The sequence below is a fragment of the Alnus glutinosa genome, chromosome 3, assembly GCF_958979055.1.
Source record: "Alnus glutinosa chromosome 3, dhAlnGlut1.1, whole genome shotgun sequence".
In the NCBI taxonomy this organism is placed as follows: Eukaryota; Viridiplantae; Streptophyta; class Magnoliopsida; order Fagales; family Betulaceae; genus Alnus; species Alnus glutinosa.
Window position 1 is genome coordinate 35,622,345 of NC_084888.1, and position 18,091 is coordinate 35,640,435.

The 18,091-nt window shown below is 36.6% G+C and overlaps 2 protein-coding genes across 2 annotated transcripts; one reads left to right on the forward strand and one right to left on the reverse strand.

Moving 5' to 3' along the window:
* Nucleotides 1-459: 459 nt before the first annotated feature.
* LOC133863905 (folylpolyglutamate synthase) lies at nt 460-9,655 on the forward strand. Its single transcript, XM_062300045.1, has 17 exons — nt 460-583; nt 709-735; nt 840-979; nt 1,106-1,171; nt 1,547-1,656; nt 2,095-2,155; nt 2,963-3,046; nt 3,170-3,226; nt 3,351-3,411; nt 4,335-4,381; nt 4,501-4,578; nt 5,666-5,830; nt 5,914-6,207; nt 7,541-7,619; nt 7,921-8,073; nt 8,392-8,549; nt 9,209-9,655. The coding sequence occupies exons 2-17, from the start codon at nt 726-728 to the stop codon at nt 9,266-9,268; spliced, it is 1,623 nt and encodes a 540-aa protein (XP_062156029.1). The 5' UTR covers nt 460-583; nt 709-725; the 3' UTR covers nt 9,269-9,655.
* Nucleotides 9,656-10,623: 968 nt separating this feature from the next.
* Nucleotides 10,624-18,064, reverse strand: LOC133864078 (protein NEDD1). Its single transcript, XM_062300280.1, has 11 exons — nt 17,923-18,064; nt 17,632-17,834; nt 17,012-17,124; nt 15,872-16,132; nt 15,667-15,771; nt 14,939-15,004; nt 14,570-14,791; nt 12,996-13,523; nt 11,738-12,361; nt 11,222-11,398; nt 10,624-11,145 (listed from the first exon to the last, which is right to left on the reverse strand). Exons 2-11 carry the CDS (start codon nt 17,786-17,788, stop codon nt 11,038-11,040), a joined length of 2,361 nt encoding a protein of 786 aa, XP_062156264.1. The 5' UTR covers nt 17,789-17,834; nt 17,923-18,064; the 3' UTR covers nt 10,624-11,037.
* Between the last annotated feature and the right edge of the window lie 27 nt (nt 18,065-18,091).

Consider the following 18,091-nt stretch of genomic DNA (forward strand, 5'->3'; position numbering starts at 1 on the left):
ACACATCAAAGAGCCGGTGGCTTGGCCACCCCCAAATACTTTGGGCCTCCTTATGTGGCTGACTGGCTGACCACTCACCAGCTATTGGAAGGATTTGTTTTTATTTATTTATTTATTAAAAAAATTGAAAAAAAATATAAAATGATAAGTGGTTTTTTTTGTGAAAAATATATTATTCTTGTAGGCTTGTAGGAATAATTATTTATCTCATTTTTTACAATGGAATAATCATTTTATTTCTAAAATTTATTCTGCAAACCAAACGAAGCCTAAAGTCAATAACACATAATGCCCAAAAAAAAAAAAAAAAAAAAAAAAAAAAAACGCGTTAACATGTAATTTGTGGGAGTCGAATTATTACTTCAATGGGGTGTCTCAGTCAAAGATAATTGAAAAATAAGGTAAAGAGTGAGGGCACAGCTGCAAAATCAACAAAATAAAAAATTCGATTGCGTCCAACGCGGTGAACGCACACCTCTCTTGGTCCCAAAATGCAGTCGTTCCTTTTTAATACCATCTCAGCCTTAGCTTTCAATCTTCCAACTCCAAATCCATCATCCTCAGCTCACGAACCAACCACTCGGTAAACTCTCTCTCTCTCTCTCTCTCTCTCTCTCTCTCTCTCTCTCTCTCTCTCTCTCTGTGTGTGTGTGCTGGTGTGTGTGTGCGTCTCATAATGTATAACTCAATGTTCTCCGTTGAATTCAGGTTCCAGCCAAACCGCAATGGAGGAAGGTATAGGCCACCGTCTCTATCGTTATCTGATATACGTATATATACATATAAGGATTTTGAATCCATTGCTTTTTCTGTGGCTGTTGATGTGTGAGCCTCAATAGGTGGAGATGGCTCTCAGAAACCTTCAGTGACTCCGTACGAGGAGGCATTGGATGCCTTGTCCTCTTTGATCACGAAACGCAGTCGTGCCGATAAGAGCAACAAGGGTGACCGCTTTGATCTCCTCTTCGATTACATAAAGGTGAAAATCTGTGCCATTTGGTCATGGAATTTTCTTTCTTTTCTACAAATCGGAGTAATGGAAAATACGACATTTTTCTTACTAGTGGTAAAAATTGTATGTGTTATGGTGTATGGACTGTAATAGATACTGGAATTGGAGGAGCCACTTTCAAAAATGAAGATTATCCACGTGGCTGGAACCAAAGGGAAGGTACTAGATCTTTTGTTTCGGAAATACTTTTTGCTCTATTTTGTTCTTTGCATTTCCATTTCAATTTTTCTGTTTCTCAATGAATTATGTTGTTCAAAATGTGATGTATAGGTTAAGTATTGAAGAATTAACTTCATTGTGATTTTCCAGAGTGTGCGTTCTTCTACTTTGAATGGGAAATTATTTTCTTACATGTCATTTTGTTTATACCTCGCCGGTTTAAAATGTGTGAATGAATTTGCATTTACCGCCTGCTTTACTCTTATCAATTAAACCTAATTTATAGCAGAAATTTATGGAGAGATTAATTATACTCATTGAACTTGATTGCATATGCTGTTACACTAATTAATCTTTTGTTTGGGGCTTGAAAAGGGATCCACATGCACCTTCTCGGAATCTATATTACGTAATTGCGGCTTTCGCACTGGGCTTTTCACGTCTCCTCACCTCATTGATATCCGAGAAAGATTTCGTTTGGATGGGTGAGTTTTTTTAAAATCCCCAAAACAGATTTGGGCTCTTATACATACGTTAACCGATGAAATTTAATATTTTGGTTTCTTTTCTTTCTCAGAATCAGGTTTCTGTTTAAAGCATTGTGTTATGTTACTAATTGTCTTGAGAAATGCTATTTGCCCAACTAATTATACTCATAGTGTGATCTGTTTTATCTTAAACTCAAATTGGTTGTCTGTTTTTAAGTGATTGGTTCTTCTCAATGGGTTTGCTTTCATTCTTTTTGCAAACCTTTTGGACCTACTAGAAGTCCTAGCCACCCTATGTCTCCTGAGGCACAAAGTGAATTTATTTATTTTTGTTTCTTATAGAGTTTTTTTTCTCTGTTCTGATTTCGCAAATTCATTTGTATCATAACTTTTAGTGCTATGGCTAATATTTCTTGTTCCATTTGGCTCCCACAGTGTTGACATATGTGAAGAGAAATTTTTAGCATATTTCTGGTGGTGTTATGATAGACTGAAGGTATGTTTCCCATTTTTTCTAATTAGTTATTTCCTGCGCTCTAGCTTAGACATGGTATTCTGAGAAGAAATTGAGCAATTATTTATGGGAGTCTTAGAAAGAACATTTGCTAGTGATATTAGTGATATTTGGTCTAAGAATGTAATTTAAAAACTCTTGCAGCTGTGTTTAAGAGGCATATTAATGGAAAAAATACAGATGCCTGTGAGATGATTCAAAGTGTCATAGCTGGTGTAAGTGTCTAACATCAACAAAATGAAGATTTTTGGCATAGGTATATGATTCTAGCGCTCTAGGTATATGATTCTAGTGGTCCTTTGATGTTAACAGCTACTTACCAAAACATAAAATAATAATAATAATAATAAAGAGGTGTTAAAATCAAGTTGAAGGATTTAGTGCATGCATGACTAGATAGTGATCAAGTGAAAACAGACTCATGAAGCCTTCTCCAGTAAGTCTTTGTTGAATTAAGTTGAGGCATCAGATCTCTGAACAATCTGAGATGAATAGGTGGCTTTGGTTGGCGATTGGGTTTGCTTAAGTTATCTGACCTGATGAACATGAAACCAGATTGAATGTAATGATAAGCTTATTGTCACACTCTTCCAAGCTTTTAAACATCGTAACAAATTCATGTTCTGTAAAAGAGAAGTGGTATCTTGATTTTATTTTAGTTGTTTTATTTGCTGCAATATCATATCTCTAAATAGAAAATGTTTTCGATTTTATTTTTGAACATTTTGCATAGAATAAGTTTACCTAATATGCTTAATTCTTGTGGTTTCTCTATTTGTTGCTATCTAGGAAAATACTAATGAGGACGTACCCATGCCCACTTACTTCCGCTTCCTTGCCTTACTTGCCTTCAAGATATTTGCAGCAGAGCAGGTTTGATGTGTATCTTCCAACTTCTCTGTAGAGGGTTTTTTCTGTATGAACATATTTGTGGACTTTGTTACTATAAGAGAAGTGGAATCGGAAACAACCTCTTTAGTCTAATTTTCAATGTAGGTAGATGTTGCTATCTTGGAGGTTGGATTAGGTGGAAAGTTTGATGCAACAAATCTGGTACGTCTAATTGTAGTCAGTAAGATGTCTATAGATTAAATTCACCTTGAACATGGTTTCCCATTGATATTTTCTATAGAGTTAACATCAAGGATAACCTGATAATGATACCATAACATTTCAGGTTCAGGCACCTATCGTGTGTGGTATAGCTTCCCTTGGGTACGACCACATGGAGATTCTTGGTTAGTGTTCTAATTCTGTGGCTTAGGTAATTTCTTTTAACTAGTTAAGGTGAAGCTGTTGCATAATATAAATCATGAGTAGATATGATTTTTATTTTTCTATTAAAGAGCTAATCTTTTATATTGAGTTGTGATTTGCAATATGCCCACTAGTAGTTGAAAATGAGGAAAAGGTTTTTTTTTTTAATTATTATTATTATTAATTTTTTTAAATAATCAAAATATCATTAAAAGTGTAAAGTGCCCCCTGCTACACAAGAAGTATATAAGAGAAAACACCTAGTTAGCAGGAGCAAAAAAAATAAAAATTCATGATAACTAATCACCAAAAGAGAAACAAAAGCAGCTGTCCAAAGATACAAAGTATTGAAAAATAAAGACTTAATCTCTTTCAAAGTCCTTTCACGGTCCTCAAACCTTTTGTCGTTCCTTTCCCTCCAAAGGCAAGTGGTTGTCTATATTATGCTTCTTCATTGTTGCACTGTGGTCCCAACTTGTCAGGGTTGCTTTGACATAGCTGGTACTGTCAAAAACTATGAAAATATCCTTTATACCTGAAACATTATTTTTTTGTTGTAAGATTTTTAGTTTTCTTTCAATGACTTGGTCGGAACCATGTGTCTGCATCCATGAGCTGCCACAGTTTGTGGGGATAAGATGCTGGGAAGCTTGTCTCTCTGTAAGGCCTTAAGAGCTGTTGAGCTGAACAAGGGCATAGTAAATGCTGGGACATGTTTTGCACCTGAATTTTATTATTAAGCCTTCTAGGTGCTTATGTCAGAATTTAACTAATAATATGCTTGTGTTAGGCTTCCTGATTGTACAAAAATTATTGTAAACATATCTTTGAAGGTGGTGCTTCAAGACTAATTTGCTGTAATACGTCTGAGTGCTTCGTTTTCTTTGCTGGACACTTTAAACAGGAAATACTCTAGGAGAAATTGCTGGGGAGAAGGCTGGCATCTTCAAGGTGTTCTTTAGAGTTTGAAGTCCTTAAAGAATATGCCTATAGAAGTTGCTTCTTATGTTAACACTTCAGTCACTTCTATCTGTCTTCTTTATACTTGTCTGTCCTTTCTTCTGTTGCAGCATGGGGTTCCAGCCTTTACTGTGCCTCAACCTGATGAAGCAATGCATGTACTTGAAGAGAAGGCTTCCCAGTTGGATGTAAGCTGCACTGTTTTTTCATTAGTTAGTTCTGTTTCCCATACAGTTGGAATGTGCATACAGTGAACTAGCTAGGCTCAAGAGTCAAGACTACAATGGTTGAAGTACTAGTGTAGCCAAAGGTCTAACGAAATAGGTGTTTTTTTTCTTATAACATGAAATGAAAAATTTGTTGTCTATTATGCTTCGTTGAGTTTCTTATCATTTGTCAAACAACCAGGTAGAAGTGTTGAAACAAATTTTCTTTTTCTTTTTCTCTTAAAACTTTTCAAACCTGATAAAGTAATGACATTTTTTAAAAGGTTAACGTCTTCATCGGTACTCTTGGTTGTTCATGTTAAGGATATAATAGTCAACTCACATCACATACCAGCAGCCGCATCTACTATCTCAAGCTCACTCATGGACAGCACACAAACCCTAGCTGCCGCCACACAAACCCTAGATCAATCAGCCGTGAATCAAGGCAAACTTTGCCAACAATCACACACTCGGATACTCTCTCTAGTCTCCATATAAAACCTACAGCTAGCATTATTCTCTCGCAACTTTCCTCTTGTACCTCAACGGCTATATTGCCATATTTACCTTCCTAGAATAGAATAATTCTTACCTTATGTAATCTATGACAGTGTACACGGCATATTATACTCTTGTAAATCCTTATAAATACAGATCAATACTAAACCCTAAGCATCAAGTGCTTAAGGCCTTTTACCCTAGTTTTGTATTAAGTTTACAGTTCAATCCTGGCTTGTATTGCATTATGTTGAAGTCCTAATATTCATGAGGTGGATTTGTTTTGGAATGTCAAAAATTGCTAACTGTAAACAGGATTAGAACTTGAAGCCTGTCTATTAGCGAGAAAAAACCCTTCCATCTTCCTACTTTTCAGTTTCCTGACCTTTATTTTAGAGCATCTTCAATGTGCATAAGATTCTTTACAAGGTGAGGAAGTGCATTTTACCCTTTTAAATCTAGCTGTCTTGGTTGCCCTAATAAATCAGGTTAATCTGTATTAAGAAAATTTGGGAAAATATAAAAGGTGGCATCCTCTAATGAACTGAGAAAATCGTGCTGTGTACAGGTACATCTTCAAGTGGCACCACCATTAGTTGCTGACTTACTGAATGGTCTGAAACTTGGGCTTGAAGGTGAGCATCAATATCTAAATGCTGGTCTCGCTGTTGCACTATGCTCCACTTGGCTTCAGAGAACTGGCCATCTTGAATTCAACTACCTGGAACGAACTGTAAGTTCTATACATGAGAGATCTCATCTTCATGCCACGATTTGTCATGTCGATATACTTAATTTAGAATCTTCATGGAGCAGAGCTCCTTGCCAGAGCAGTTCATCAAAGGTCTAACAGCAGCCAGTTTCCAAGGGCGGGCTCAGATTGTCCCTGATCAACGTGTTGACATTGAGAGCCCAGGAGATCTGGTGTTCTACTTGGATGGAGCTCATAGTCCCGAAAGCATGGAAGTATGTGCAGGGTGGTTTTCTCTTGCCATTAAAGAGGACAGCCAGCAACAGAACTTGAATTATCAGCCACAGGATAATTCTGGATCCTCTCATGAATTTATACAGAGGAACCCGGGTGAAATATCCAGGAAGAACTCTACACAGGTATAGCACAGAACTTTTGAACCCAGATTAGTCCGTATTATTTGGGTGTTCCCTGGAAAAAAACAAAAGTAGAAAAGAAAAATTGGGTTGAGGTAGAAGGCCAGCTAGCAGTTTGCACCTAATCTAATGCTACAACCCAAGTTATGCAATCCAAGAAATTCATATAAAACAAAGCATATTACCACAAAAGTAAGAAAGACTAGTATAAGGTGTTGTCTCCAAGTCTTTTGCTTCATTGGCAAAGAGTAAACCACTTGGATACTGGTCTGGAAAGTATGACGGATAATATACCTATGGTATATTTTCACTGTTTTCAGTCGCCTCACATAATCTTGCTGCTTTGGTCATTCTGTGAAAAGATATTTGTAAATTTGATATTAGAGTATCTTGATAGCCCAATCTGCTACAATGAGGCATGTGAACCATAACCTGTCATGTCAAAATAGACAGATTTGTTCAAAAGCACGCATACCCTGACCAAAATCTAATCATTGTGTCTGTAGTTATGTAACCGTAGAGGCTAGGTCAGATTTTTTTTGCAGCTTTCTGCATTGAAGCACGTGCAGTCAGGCGGGGGATGCATTTAGCATATACAAGACTACCATTACTCTAAATATTGTCAACCTAATTGATGGCAAAAGATCTTCACATCCATGTGATCAATTTTTTTCCATCAAAGAATTAGAGTAATATCTGATGCCAGTTGGGTTGGAAAATCACCATGAGGAAAACCTTTCCAAGTGTTTAAACACACATTCAGGCCTGAATATTGCTTTTGATGATGTCTCCAAATTTGTTGAATGTTCATTTGCTCAAGAACTTCTGAGATAGTAATGATTGTTTTCATACACCTAACTCAGGCAAAAGAAAATAATTGTCAGTGCCAACATTTAAATTAGAAATTAATGTTGCCTTCAACTCAAAAGCTTTGTAATATATTTGTGTTCACACTCATCTGTGCATTTGCGTTGTTTTTATCTATTTTTGTGTACTTATCTGAGGGCATTATTAATTTTAAAATTGATATTGAAGAACACTTGGATTGCATTTGGTTGCTTGGAACGGTAGCTTTAATTACGGACTTTGAAGTCCCTGATTCCAAATTTACAGTTTATTTTTTTATTTTTTAATTTGAAATTAAATTTTATAGAAATCAAATCCACATAAGCAATTCCATGGTAGAATGGAATGTATAATATGCTGAAATTTACTTATCATATTTTGTTCCCTTTTACTCTATACCAAACAAAAAGACCAATATTTTGACCTTTTATACTCTGATGCTTCATTTCATTTTGGGTGGTGAGCTAAAGTTGTTGAAAAATACCTGCAGATACTCTTGTTTAATTGTATGTCAGTGCGAGATCCTCAATTGCTTCTTCCGCACCTGATGAAAACTTGTGCCAATCATGGTGAGTGATCGAGGAAGAACCATCTTTAGGTATAAATCTTTCATAGAACATAATGACCATAATGGAATAGTATGACTTGGACAAAGTCCATGGCATGTATACAAAATTTTCCCTTGTGATCAATAGATAAGATTATGAACAATCCAATTATGCAGAATATTAAATGCTCAAAAACCAAAAATATGGGTTAACACATCTAAAATCTGCCTTTAATCTTGATGGGATTTATCAAGAAATTTTCAATAAAAAGAAGTTAGTTTTGATATTCTTGGAAGTAATGAATTTTCGGTTGAAATTTTAGGTGTACACTTCAAGAAGGCACTATTTGTACCAAATATATCGGTGTATTATAAGGTTGGATCCCATGCTTCACCACCCATTGATTCTCAAGTTGATTTGTCATGGCAATTCAATCTTCAAAGAGTATGGGAAAACCTCATGGAGGGTAACAAAGGTATCGAGTGAATACCTTGTAAATATTTTTCTTATATTGCAGATTTTAGAGCTCCAAAATTTTCAATTAAAGGAACTTTTTTTTTTTTTTCTGATCAATTAATATTTCACCTTAATTTTTAGTGAACTCACTCATTCTCAGCATGGGCTGAAATCTTCGTACTTGGGTTGCATAATACATAAGTTCTCCAAACCTTACTGCATGTATTTTATATGAGGCAATAACTTCTTTTATCTGTCTTTGATATACATAATATAGACCAGAGTACATTTGAGACAGTTGATTTGCTTAAATTGGTTTGCATTTGATTTAATATAGGTGATGCCAAGAGCGTAGATGATGATTGTGAAGAGGTAAAAGATGCTACAAAACTTAGTGTTAAAAGTTGTGAGAACAGCGCAGTGTTTTCTTCTCTCCCAATAGCTATTAAATGGCTCAGAGACACTGTCCAACAGAATCAATCTACTCGTTTTCAGGTAATGCTTTTTCTTGTTGGAGAATATTACATGTTTGATATAATGAAACCTGTTTGCAAATATCTATTTTCCTCACTGGAACATATAGTCTGGTTCCTCACCATTGTTGCATTTGTGGAGAAGTCATATCGATAACGAGTGGAATGCTTCTTCTTTTTTGCTGGTATAAGCTTGTCACGGAAATGGAATTTTCAGATAGTACTTGCAAAATGGAAAATATATATATGTTTCCTGCCATTTCCATTTGCCTAATTTTAAAAAGTTTGATAGAATTATTGGGAGTTTTTGTGAAATATAAGAACCTCATCTGAATGGGCCATGTATTCAGTGCCCAGTTGAAAACCCTGGTTACACAATTTTAATTATTACCTTGACCCACAACCTGATTAATTTGATCACGATACTTTGATCAATTCACCACACTTGTGCTGAGTAATTGCTAAAACTTGCAAGCCTACATTTCAATGAATTAAACCACTTAAGTCTGTTCTGTTTCATCTATAGCCACTTGACCTGGGTATCGTGGGAAATCCACCGAGTTTCCTGGTTGTCTCTGCATCGTTCCTCATGTTCATATAACAACTTCGTTAGTCTGGAATTATCTAATCTTACTCCATGTACTTGACCGTCTTTTAATACTGTTTTAACTGATTCATCAGGTCCTTGTGACTGGATCTTTACATCTTGTGGGTGATGTGTTGAAGTTAGTCAAGAAGTGAGTCACGGGACGGCTTGAAGTCCTGTAATTGCATGTTCTTTATACCTGCAAAATGTGCTGGAATTCATTGTTCAAGGCCAGAAGAGTTGGGGTCATCTTAACATTCTAGTGAGCTCTCTCTGATATTAAGTACATGTTAATTTGCGTCTACTGTGTGCCGTTGGAACTGCTAGCTTCCTTGGGCATGAAAGATTAGAGATAAACCTTCTCGGCCAATAAAGTTCTGTAATGCTTTCATTCACATGAGGAATATTTCTTTGGTTGCTAGTTTTCAAAACAGAAAGTGAATTCAGGGCAATGAATATGCGTTGTTTCAGTCCCTCCCGAAAATGAGCTGATTTGGCAGTGCGATAAGTAAATCCAGAAATTGGGTTCATAGAATTTTCAATATTGTGTTTTTACAGTACAAATTTGTAATATTTTCCAAAAGTGCATTAGTTCCATTTTTTTTTTTTTTTTTTTTTTTGGGGGTGGGGGGAAGGATTTAGATCCCAAAAAACTGCGTGAAATGCAGTCACTATGTGGCTCATCCAAAATTACCGAGCAAATTGATGGAATTTGTGAACAGAATTGTAGAAGCTCATATTTAAGCCTTGGAAAAGCTCATATCCTGTTGTCGAAGGGCATGTTAAAGAGAGAAGGGAAACAAATAAAAAAAAGAAAAGAAAGAAATCAGTTTAAGATGCGCTAACAAACAAGCAAGGGGTTGAGCTGCGCGAAAGCCAACCGAATCCACTGCTGCTCCAGCTACCCCTGCTCTAACCACTTCCCATACCTACACTTATACGTTAATGGTTTTGAGAAGAAAAAAAAAAAGTTTTTATTTGAAGCCATTAGACATGTCATTGATGTCAACATGCAGGTTAGTTGGAATCTGTAGAAAATGAATTCCCTTGCAGGGGGAAACTGGCATATCAGCCGTGAATTATATAAAAGAAAATGGAAATTCCTGTTATAATCCCTTTTTATGTAATAATAACAATAACGCCCTACTGTTATTGGGAAGCTGCCAATTTCTTTTCCTGATGTCACTTTTCTCAACGTACATGCGCTGTTTGTTAAAAAATTTGTTTTGTATTGTTTTTTCTCAAAACAAAAACATTAACAAATACTCAAAAAAACACATAACAACTCTTACCTTTATACCAAATTAGAACACTTTATTTTTTTATTTTTATTTTTTAAAAAAAACCCGATGAGCTAAAAAGTATTGGGCAAAGCAGAAACACGATGAGCAACAAAACAGAACACGCTTGAGGCTGCCAACAAGATCTACTTAACAATTTCTCCGAGCACCAATCCCAATTTAATGATTTTTAATTTGAGAGACAGGAAAGCAAACCACAGCTCATTACATCTAATTCAAAGCTTCATGCCTTCCACCAAAAAAGAATAAAGACCTTCATGGCAACAACTAAAACAGATTACTAACATTATCACATATTCTCGATGAAAGCCACACAAGTCAAAGCTCTCATTCATTAGCTGAAATATATATCTCTGTACATGTTCCAAAATCCCCTACCTCCAAAAGCGTGCATTTTCTCCCTCTTTTCTTTTGATTTTTTTCACTATTTTTTTTTTTCTTTTTTCAGTGAGGTCACACTCTGCTCCACTATTATTGCTGAGAAAAGCAATCCTAGCACCGGTAAGAGAAAAGGCCACTGCCGAAGTGTGAATTATAAAATGAAAAAACCGACGAACCCCCAAATACTCCCAAAAACTAAGGGTAAACAAAAATCACAATAATAAAGCAATCTTCACTAGTGCTTACAGCAATTGCCGGAGCTGCTGGTTTTCTTTCCGCAGCGACTTGATTTCTTTCATTAGCTCAGCTTGGTTTTCCAAAATTGAGCTCATTACACTTGACATTTCCATCTGCTCCATGATTCCAGAAATCAATTCAAGGAAAAAACAAAAGCAAGGGAAAAAATGAAACTGACACCAGGTTTACCTCCTGCATATGAAATTGTCTTAGAATTTCGATATGAAGGTTCCTCATATCTTCATGTATGGATTTCTGAAATGAATCAAGAGTTTCTTCGAGAGTGCGTTGAAAAAGCTGAAGCGTGAAAGAGGATCCCTGCTGTGCATCTGGTTGCAGGGCCTTCTGGGGCTGTGAGATTCCTCCCTGTAACATGAAACGCAAATCAATTAACCGCCATAATCTAATAAAAAGCAGAACAAAACTAGCTTTGTACATGTCTGTGACGTTTGTCATCATAGATTCCGTCACCATTTAGCACTTTGAATGACAGCACACAATCAAAACCACCCATATCAACTGAGGCCTACAGGTCACTTGTGCTATAGCCAATGCACAATGGTGAAGGTATCTAAGACAGCAAAGAATAAATATGTTCAATCAATGCTTGCACTCTTCTATTAAAGCGAACACCTGGCTGAACACCTGGCTATTCACATGCAAGCATAGAAAAAAAAAATTATCTAATGCATCCAATCTTCATACATTCACTGTCGGAAGAATTCCTGATTCTGTGGCAACCATCGTATCAGATTTTGCCAACAAGCTATTCAAAAGTTCTTCCCTGGTTTCAGCTCCTGTTTTCTTCAATTTTGGCGAGCCTCCAGAAAGCGATGTCCCATCGCTAAAGGAGGATGCAGTGCTTATTCTCTCTGCATAAGTAGAATATCTTCGAGGCAGGGTCAAAGATGCTGGCCCTAGGGAATCAAGGTTAGCCTGTCCAGTGATGCCTTTGTTACCAAGAGACGGAGACATAGAACTAGAGGATAAGTGTTCTGGAACTCCCAATGAGGTCTCCTGATTTGAAGAGACATCTCTGGTGCGTAAATTTGCAAAACTGAAATTTGAATTTGTCAAGGAGCTAATACTCGTCTGACTTAATGACAAGGACAGATCTTGTAATCCACTAAACATTGACCCTGATGACTGACCAGCAGGAGCCAACATTCCCAAACGAGATGTCAATGTGCCTTGCTGAAGTAGGTGAGCATATTTATCAGGCAATTTCTCGCCACCCCAAGCTTCAGGAGGAGTGATAGAGAGGTCTTCGCTTTTCGAAGATGGTGTAGGAGTTGAACCCAACGGTGTAAAGGAAGATTGGGTGTCATCCTGCACAAAGTGGTAAAGCAAAATCACCATTAAAAACATTCAATTTACAGAAGGTCATATAGGATTTGCAAGAACCAAGTTTATTGGGCAACCAAACTCAACAAAACAGTATATGTCAGACCTTGGAAATAACTAAAAGAACCAAATCACTACTACAGGTGCAACTACACTCCATAGATGGCCTATATATTTACAATCAATGAATCAATTTATAGTGTTCAACATTTATGCAATGGGATTATTGTCCAAAATCAAAGTCAAAGGAATTTCAATTGTTCACTCGAAAGCAAGATAGAAGAAACCAAACCAGTTAACAAGAAGGTTTACCTAAAAATGGCATATTAAACTTTAAAGCTCTGAATGGCACTTAGAGCATTACAGATTAAGGCACTAGAGCAAGTGATCTTACTGAAGTTAATTCATTAATGGTCAAACTATAAAACATTTTTCAACTACTTTTTACTTCCTACAGGTTTGTAATGATAACTGCTTATGAATTAAACGGCATAAAATTAAAGGATATGAGCATCTAGGTCAGGATGCATACTTAAAACTCTGCATAGAAATTCAAAAGTCCAATATTTCATGCAATGAACATTCATCCAAGGAACTAAAGCCTAAGGGAGTATTAGACCTGTTTAGAAGTTGAGCTGGATTTCCAATCGAATATTGGATGATCGTTGCCACTACCCTCTGGAATGGGGAATCTCCTACTGGATGGAGGAAACAACAGTGACGAAGGCTTCCTGTCTACAAGTAGATGATCCTTCTTTGTTCCTTCACGGTCATCCCACAACTTGTCAAGTGAGGGCGTTATTGGCTGAACATCCACAAGAGGGGAAAACACCTCCATATCATCCTTGAAGTTATAATTTGAATGAGGAGCATGTAACCTCGACAATGTTCCACCTGGCCACAAAAGGCTTCGATGTGGTGTTTCCTCCCCAGTAGATGCAAATCCAGAGCCAGTTGCTGTGAGTGAAGTCCGAGAACTGGACACTGCTGTAGACAGAGAAAGGCTGGATGAAGTCACAGAAGGAAGTGGGTCAGGCATAAGGATTGAATCTTCAACAGCATCTCCTATAAGAGCAGTCTCAGCAGTGCAGCTACTTTCGTTTACAATAACAGGTTTTGACCTCTGCCAGCATAAACTTGTAACAGCCTGATGAATACTTTGAATGATTAGTATAAACAAAGACTAAAACATTAAGATCTTAAAAGTACCTTAAAAATAAAACATTGTCTTTAATGTAAACCATTCAAAGGGAAAACACCCTTTTTCTTGGTAGTTAGAGGCAAAACAATATGATTGCATAGAAAATGTGTTCTTATCACAAACCCTCATAGTTTTACCTAATGTTTTTTTTTATAAGTAATTCAATCTCATTAAAAACTGTAGAAGGGTGCAACTCTAATACACATGAAGTATACAAAGAGACCCTTATTAGGGAGAAAAAGAAGAACAAAAGTCCAAAAATTCAGAAAAACTAGAAAAATGCGTACTATTGTATGCCGCTACCCATGTATAAAGGGATTTGAACATAGCGTTCTTTGGCTCTCATAGTTTTACCTTATGTTAACATCCAATGAGTTGACATTGAATTAAAAACATTAGAACCTCCATCTAATTCCATCCACTATCATGGGCAAAGTCTTCTAACAACAGAACCATAAACTGAATCATCCTAAGCAACTTGCATTGAAACATTGTTATTAAGCAAAACAAATTACCTACATGCACAGAGCTTTAGGGATCATCTATAAATGTGTAGACACATATAGGAGTAAAGCACCAGCACGGTCAAAAAGAGCAAGAATCTAACATATCATTCTTTAAAATCAGAACACAACAACTAAATTAAATCGACCCTTAAATCTCAGTTTCAATCTTTTGATTATAAAAAATTACCAGTTTTATTCTTAAAAATTACAAACATAATATTGGTGTAATATCTTGAAATGTTACGTATACGAATCATGCCTCCGCTTCTCTCCCATTGATAACACACATCTCACCTCATACTGCACACATGCCACATACCACATCTTAGACCTAGCATTAGGAAAGAAGACAAAAAAACAAACATTTACAGACAATATATAAACTTCCTAATCTTATAGTTAGGAAAGAAGAACTTAAGTACACAGAGTCAACGTTCCTTGAGAGCATAAAGCAGCAAAACATGCTTATATAGAGAGGAAATCTACCTCTGAACCACCATAAGCATGAAGAACGACAAAAGGCTGTGGTTTTCCACGAACATCATAGAACACCACCCGACCATTACTTGTTCCAGCTGCAAGAGTCCAACCATCCTCTCTAAATGCCAATGATGAGAAAGGTGCCTCATAAGGAATGCAAGATGAGGGTCTTCTAGACCCTGAGTCATAAGTGTATAACTTTTTATCCAGACCAACACTAGCAATTATCTGTCATGAGGAAAAAATTTGGAAGGCCAGAATGCTTAACTATATATTCAGATATTCTGACCCTAAAATAATCTTCACAATTTCATAGCATACAACAGAATTGCATTCATATCTATATAAAGCATAACAGGGCCATAAAAATGAGACCTTGTCATTGGATGGTGAGATGCTAACACCAGCAGTTGGTGCTGAGTGCTGCTTCAACCAAGAAACCTGCAAAAGATTTTTTTTTTTTTTTTTTTAAAAAAAAACAACAAAAACAAAACAAAACATAAGTGTATAATTAATTCCTAAAGCATCAGTTGCAGACCTAAATATAAATCATAAAACTAATGGAATGAACAAAAAAAAATGTTTTTTTTTTTTAAATAACTAGGTAACACGAGGGTTTTTTGTTTTTTTTTTTGGATAAGTGGGTAACACAAGAAGTTGGTAATACAATTCAACCAACTTAATGAACATGCCTAGATTTAATATGGTTCCAGTTGGTAAATTAGAAAGTCAGTCCAAGAATATGGGTCCAACATTCTACTAGTATTGTGTTTGGGGAAGATCATGCTCTGCTGGAAGAAAAGTAAAGGCCATAACAAATGATTACAAAATGTAATTTCTCTGTATTTTAGAAGTTGCTTTGCAATATTTGGCAGCAAACCATAATCCCCATTCATACAAAAAACATACACTAGGCAACACAAACACAAGTACAACAGGTATTTTACAGCACAAAACTCAAGATTGACTCCCAAATCAAACCAGCCTAACCACAACTTCGATGGATATGAAAACTTGAAGCATACAACTTATTCAGTGGCACTGGGCCTTTATTATTTTGAACATGACTCAGTATTCATTTTATGAGAGAACATACTGCAAACCTTTGGATTGCGACCTGTTGTATCCCATAAATGTACGGTCCCATCATCACCAGCTGTCACCAAAATGTGTCGACTAATCCGGGAATAATCAAGCACTCTCAATACCTGATCTTACAATCCCAAAGACAGAGAATCAGCTTGAAAACCAGAACTTGATACCATAAACACCACAACAACAGCATCAATATGCAACAAACTGAACAACCTGTTCATTGGGATCCTTGAGTTCAGCAGCCCTGGCACCAGATGCAAGGTTGTGAAGTATGAGATCCCCACTAACACTGATGGAAGCCAAGTGTTCATCCTTGCAGTTGTACATTGCACCCGTTATTGTATTGGTATGGCCTCTCAACCATTTAATACATCGCTTCCTTTGTAAATCCCATATTCTTACAACATGACCACTTCCACCAGAACATATGTATCTGGATACCTTATTGCTGAAGCTGATAGCCATTATAGACTCCTGTAAAAATAAAAGGGAAAAAAAATCAACCACAACAAAAAAACTAACCCAAGTTCTCATGAGTATACAGAATTAAGATAAAATGAAGAGATCAAGGACTCACCACAATGAATGGTCCTTGAATGGGGACACACAAGAATTTGGTACCCTACATTCTCCCCATCAGGTGTTCTGTTATTTGGGTGATACCTCATGCTATCTTGTAGGCCTTAGAAGGTTGGATAATTGATGATAGAAAGTATATACAGCATTATTACACAGACAAAGGCTACCCATGTTTAATTTGATGCCCTAGAAAGCAAGAAGCAAAAAAATTTCAACAGGGTGGAGGTCCCTCCCCTCATGCAAAACATAAATCTTTGGTAATTGAATACAGGGTTGCTGGAGATTCTGTAAATTCCTTTTGTTTCATTTCCTAGATGAAATTCCAGAAGTTGTGTTGAGGATTTCAATTCTCAGCTTCTGGACTTTGTACACACACACACATGGGAGAGCAAAATATATTCTTAATTGCGCTGCTCTAAGCGACCTTATTGCTTAACAGAAACTTGGGCCTTTAATAACCACCAATGTGGAGCATGGTTTCCCATCACTCCAGAACATTTACTGAAAACTATTCTTCAATTTGTATGTCAGGATGTCAGAGCTCAGTTCCTTACCTCACTTCAGAAATTTTAGTCCACTGACAATTGAACAGCTATCACATCATACTATGCATACACATATCCATTCACACATGTGCTTGTTTTTAATACTGGTGCTATAAACCCTAAGCACAAATTAAATTGAACAACCCCACACTTGGTAAACTATAAGAGCTCCTAAATTCTTAAAGAGCATTCAAATGTACACATCTACTCGACCAGACAACTAAATTACCTCAATGTTGTCTCCACTGTCGGTACCAGCCACGGGAATAGTCCCCATGCTCTGCCCATTCCTACGCCACAATGAGATCTTCTTATCGTCTCCAGCACTGGCCACAACCAAATCTGCAACAATCACATTCCCAGTTGGATCAAGTGAAAACTCCCCGTTCTGTTGCGGAGAAGTTGCAAAAAGTCACGTAATAATTCATTCAATTAGGTCTTAATTGTCTCCATTGCTTAGGAACCTAAAACCAAGTACCCCTTCCAACGAAATACAAAAAAAAAAAAAAAAAAAAAAAAAAAAAAAAAAAAAAAAAAAAAAAAAAAAAAACACGCAAATGATCAAAATCAATAATCAGTTCCATATGCTAGCTACCAAACCAACCCTAACCAACGAAGTATAACCTCACTACATGCTTAATTGAGTTGATTTTTCGTTTTTAAAGGAGAAAAATGATCAAACTCAATACATTCATTTTCTCAATCACCAAACAAACCTAATAACGAAAATTCCAGGAAATGCAATTTCAAGAAAATAAAATAGGAAAACAACCAAAATTCAAGCTCTTAAACTCCAAAAACCAGAAAAGTAACAAATTTAGAGAGAGAGAGAGAGAGAGAGAGAGTAACTGGTATGGTTCCACTTGACAGAATTGACGAGGCAACCAGGAGACGGAGTGTAGCTTAAAGTGCAGGGATCGCCGGCCTTCACCGACACATCGAAGAGCTTAACGGTGTCTCCTCCGCTCGTCGCCAGTAACGCCATTGATGGATCCGTTAAATTCATCGTCGCTTTCTTTTTCTTTCTTTTCCCTTCGTTCTTGCAAACTTCACTATATAGAAAGAAAGAAAAAAAAAAAGTTAAGGGCACCACCTAACTCGGGTTTTCCCGGAAAACTAAATTCAGCGATGAATCAGCACATTTTATTTCGACGACGAGAATTCAAGGGAAAGTCAGATCGTTTTCAACATTTTTGGATTTGGTTTTTCCTGGGAAACCCTACACACTAGAGGAGCGAAAGGGGTTGGGCCGTTGAGGGCGAAAATTTAAAATGCAAGAGAGGTAAATAAGTGAGCGCCTTTCTGACAA

Bases quoted from the DNA above. Each gene is read 5' to 3' on its own strand.
- LOC133863905 (XM_062300045.1), top strand. The intron at 4,382-4,500 runs GTGTTCTTTAGA...CTTCTGTTGCAG, and splicing joins AGAAGGCTGGCATCTTCAAG to CATGGGGTTCCAGCCTTTAC. The intron at 6,208-7,540 runs GTATAGCACAGA...AAATACCTGCAG, and splicing joins CCAGGAAGAACTCTACACAG to ATACTCTTGTTTAATTGTAT.
- LOC133864078 (XM_062300280.1), bottom strand. From the start codon at position 17,788: ATGAATTTAACGGATCCATCAATGGCGTTACTGGCGACGAGCGGAGGA. The intron at 15,772-15,871 runs GTTGTTCAGTTT...TTGTAAGATCAG, and splicing joins TCAAGGATCCCAATGAACAG to GTATTGAGAGTGCTTGATTA. The intron at 11,146-11,221 runs GTAAACCTGGTG...ATCATGGAGCAG, and splicing joins GACAATTTCATATGCAGGAG to ATGGAAATGTCAAGTGTAAT.